Here is a 3763-nt window from a genome sequence, read left to right as displayed (position 1 = left end):
CCGGACGCCTGGGATCCGTGGGTCGCATCCTGTGCCCGGCCTCGGGGCTTGGTACTGGGAGGCGGAGGGTGGCCCTGGAAGGGAGTGGGGTGCAATGGTTAGGGTGGGGGGAGGCCAGGAGCCCGGACACCTGGGAGGGGAGCAGGATCCAGAGAGGGGGAAGGGGACGGGGACAGGACAGTGGCACGGGGGTCAAGGCCCCCCCCCGGCATGGCCTCCATGGGGGAAGGAGTCTGGGCTCTGCCCCGCCATTCCTAGGACCCCGGGAGGCTCTCCCCGAGCCGGCAGCAGGGAGACAAGGACACCAGAGGTTTGACACAAGCGCTTTAATTCCCGCGCGCGGCTGGTCCCGGCAGGACACGGGGGCTCGGCCCCGGGACCAGGGCCTAGAGGGGCCGGGGCCGGGGCCGGGCGCGGAGCTGGAAGGCCAGGCTGGACCCGCGGAAGGCGCGGCGCAGGGCGCGCAAGTCGATGGCGTCGGGCGGCCCCGCGAGCTCCAGCTCCAGGCTCTGCAGCAGGGTGGTGGTGAACAGGAGCAGCTCCAGCCGGGCCAGGTCCTCGCCGGGGCAGGCGCGCTTCCCTGCGCGGAGACACGGCTGTCGGCTCCACCGCACCGAGGGCCTGTCTACACTACGGCCGGGCGCGCGGCCTGCCGGCGGGCTCCCAAGCTCCATCCCGGGCGCTTGGGTTCTCTGTGTGCGTGCGTGTGTCCCGGACACCTGGGCAGCATGTGTGTCCTGGATGCCTGGATTTTGTGTGAGTGTGTGTGTGTGTGTCCCAGACCCCTGGTGCACACCCCCCCATTACCTATGGAGAAGGGCATGGCCTCCTCTCTTTTGCGAAATGCCCCCTTCTCATCCAGGAAGTGCCCAGGGTTGAAGTCCTCAGGGGTCTCCCACACGCCCTCCTCGAAGTGGGCCGAGGTCAGCAGTGGGATCACGGTTGTGCCCTGATCGGGGCAGGGGGCACATTTTAGGGGCTATCGTGACCTGTTGGGGACCAACAAACATCCCCAGGGGGTGATAATGCTGGGATTCCCCTGGGGTGAAATCCCAGGCATGAAATCAAGCGTGAAGTCCTGGGTGTGAAATCACAGGTGTGAGGTCACCGGTGTGGAATCAGGGGTGTGGGATTAGAGGTGTGACATCACAGGTGTGGAATGATGGGTGTGAAATCCCAGGCGTGCTTCCCCGGCGGGCGCGGGGCGTACCTGGGGCAGGTGGTGCCCGCGCAGGACGAGGGGCTGGGTGGTGGCGTGGGGCAGGCGCCGGGCACCAGGTCGAGGTAGCGCTGCAGCTCGTGCAGCACGGCCAGCACGTAGGGCAGGTGGGCGCGGTCCTCGGCCCCCGGCGCGCGGCTCCGGCCCACGGCCGCGTCCAGCTCCTGGCGCATCCGGGCTGCGGAGACACGCGGGCTGTGTGGGGGGAGGAGGGGCGTGTGCCTGCACGTGCACGTCCCGGGTGCCTGCCGGGGTTCTCTGCGTGTGCACGGGCGCGTGCCTGTCCCGGACGCCTGGGTCTTTTGTGTGCATGTCACAGGCGCCTGGGTGCTCTGCATGCATGTGTCCTGCACACTTGGGTTGCGTCTGTGTGCATACATTTGCGTGCTAGTCTCCATGTGTGTGCATATATGTGTGTGTGTCCCAGATACCTGGGCTGGAGGTGTGTGTGCACATGTGCATGCACATGTGTGCCTGTGTGTGTATGTTCCACACGCCTGGAGGTATGTGTGTGCGTGTGCAGGAGTGCATGTGCTTGGATTCTCTTTGTGTGCGTGTGTGTGTGCGTGTGTGTGTACATCCATGCATTCCTTGGACACCTGGGTTGTGTGTGCACGTAATCCTGGACACCTGGGTCCTCTGCGCGTGTCCCCAGCCCTTGGGCTGTGTGTGCACCTTGCATGCCAGGGCAGAGGCATCACCCACAATCCTTTGCAAACCCCCCCCACACACACACACACACTTTTAGAGCCACCTCCAGGCCACCCTCCAGCCTGCAGCGCCCCGGGGGGGGGGGGGGGGGGGGGGGGCGCCCCCCCCCCCCGCCGCGCCCCGGGGGGGGGGGGGGTGGGGCGCAGACTTCCCCCCGCCCCAGACCCCCAGGCTCCTGGGTAGGTGCACAACGCTGTACATCTGCGGCCTGGCAGGAGGCGGGATGGACCCCCACAGCCCCCCCACCTTGCACGTCAGGGTATTTGCAGAGCACGAGGAGGCTGAACTGAAGGGTGTTGATGGTTGTCTCGGTGCCCGCCGTGAACAGGGACTGGACCAGAGCCACCAGGTTCTCGTCCCCGAACTCCGTGTCCGCCTTCCCGCGCTCCTGGGGGGGCAACGACCCATATCAGCATGACCCCAACCCCCCCTGCACCTCTGACCCCTGATCAGCTTCCCGCATGGGCCAGGACCTTTGGTTGTGATTTGAGGTGATGCCTCTGTGTGTGTGTGTGTGTGTGTGTCGGGGGGCATCAAGGAGGTGATTAAGTAACCAGTGGATTAACGAGCAGATTAATCTCCCATGCAAAAACACAGGCACTGATTGAGCCTATTGGTCTCCCACGACGCGTAACGTGTACAAGCGCCCCCAGGGTGCAGGCAGGGGCCGTCATTGATTGGTTAATGTCCCATGCAAATGATACGTGCGGTAATTAGTTGATGGATCAATTAATATCCCATGCCATATATGGGGGCATTCATTAATGAATCAATGGATTCATCCCCCAGGCGTGGTAGAGGCCCATCCCTTAACGTGGTGCTTTCCGATGGACCTTGGCACGCCGGCGTCCCCCGTTAATCAACAAAGGGATTCATTCCCCCATGACCAACAGGGGCTTATTAATTAATGCATTGATTTCCCACCGGTTGCAGTAGCATGCTAATTAATATGCAAAATATAGGTGCATCCTTAATGAAGCTGCCTCTCCTGCACAGCAGGACTGTGCTCATGGACTGATTTCCTTATGCAAAAATATAGGTGTGTTAATTGAATCATTTCCCCTGCGTCACAGTGGCCTATTAATTAATTAATTAATGCCTTTATTTCCCTTGCTAAGGACAGGGGCATTAATGACCTGACGTACATATTTCCCAGGGCTGAACTTGTTTCCTGGGCAAAATTCAGGTGCATTAATGCACTCCTCCCTCCCCGCCCCCCAATGTAAAATGGTGGGGGAATGTAAAATGCAGTTAATTAAGCCAATTAATCAAGTTAGTTAAGTCAATTAAGTTAATCGAGTTAATAGATAATTAATTAAAATCAGTAGTGACTGATTGATCATTTGATTTATTACATTGAATAAATTGATTGATAATTCATTTAATAAAGCCGATTGACTTAGTTAAACCAGTTAATTAATTTAGTTAGTTGATTGTGCCAGCTTAATTGATTCAACAAATAGATTTATTAAATAAGTTTACTTATTTCTGGATAGATTTAATAAATTGATTGATACTCGATTTAACAAAGCCTGTCGAGTTAGACCAGTTAATTAATTTGAGCCACCTAAGTTAGTTAGGCCAATTAGGTTAAGTGATGGAGTTATTCAAGTTAGTTAACTAAGTTAGTAGAGTTAATAAAAACTGTTAATCATTGAATAATCAACGGTTGATTTAATAAAGCCCACGAGGTTTGTTGGGTCAGTCAATTAATTTAGTTAATTGCTCCGGTTAGCTAAGTTAGGTCAATTAACGTATGGAGTTGGTTCATGAAGTTAACTCTGGGGGGGCAGTGGGGTCCGGTGGTTGGAGCAGGGGGGCTGGGGGCTCCAG

The 3763-nt window shown here is 57.4% G+C and overlaps 1 protein-coding gene across 4 annotated transcripts; it reads right to left on the bottom strand.

Moving 5' to 3' along the window:
• Nucleotides 1–82: 82 nt before the first annotated feature.
• LOC112547882 (cytochrome P450 2S1-like) lies at nucleotides 83–3747 on the bottom strand. 4 transcript variants are annotated; one of them, XR_003092067.1, is made up of 4 exons: nucleotides 2177–3146; nucleotides 1211–1397; nucleotides 808–949; nucleotides 312–580 (listed from the first exon to the last, which is right to left on the bottom strand). XR_003092067.1 is itself a non-coding variant. In XM_025193384.1 (3 exons), exons 2-3 carry the CDS (start codon nucleotides 1915–1917, stop codon nucleotides 193–195), a joined length of 1095 nt encoding a protein of 364 aa, XP_025049169.1. In that variant the 5' UTR covers nucleotides 1918–2019; nucleotides 2067–3747; the 3' UTR covers nucleotides 83–192. The 4 variants fall into 4 exon arrangements, 3 of the variants coding, with proteins under 3 accessions (XP_025049169.1, XP_025049171.1, XP_025049170.1); XM_025193384.1 differs by lacking the exon at nucleotides 808–949 and having other exon boundaries at nucleotides 83–580; nucleotides 1211–2019; nucleotides 2067–3747; XM_025193386.1 differs by lacking the exon at nucleotides 1211–1397 and having other exon boundaries at nucleotides 2177–3294.
• Between the last annotated feature and the right edge of the window lie 16 nt (nucleotides 3748–3763).

The sequence above is a fragment of the Alligator sinensis genome, unplaced genomic scaffold (assembly GCF_000455745.1).
Source record: "Alligator sinensis unplaced genomic scaffold, ASM45574v1 scaffold107_1, whole genome shotgun sequence".
Lineage (NCBI taxonomy): Eukaryota > Metazoa > Chordata > Crocodylia > Alligatoridae > Alligator > Alligator sinensis.
The sequence above is the reverse complement of the archived record's forward strand: the minus strand, read 5'-3'. Positions and strand labels throughout refer to the sequence as shown.

What these genes read in the sequence shown, in the direction of transcription:
- LOC112547882 (XM_025193384.1), bottom strand. Translation starts at nt 1,917, where the DNA reads ATGCCTCTGCCCTGGCATGCAAGGTGCACACACAGCCCAAGGGCTGGG. An exon ending in GCGGGCACCACCTGCCCCAG is followed by an intron (nt 581 to 1,210) that starts GTACGCCCCGCG and finishes GTCTCCGCGCAG; the next exon opens with GGAAGCGCGCCTGCCCCGGC.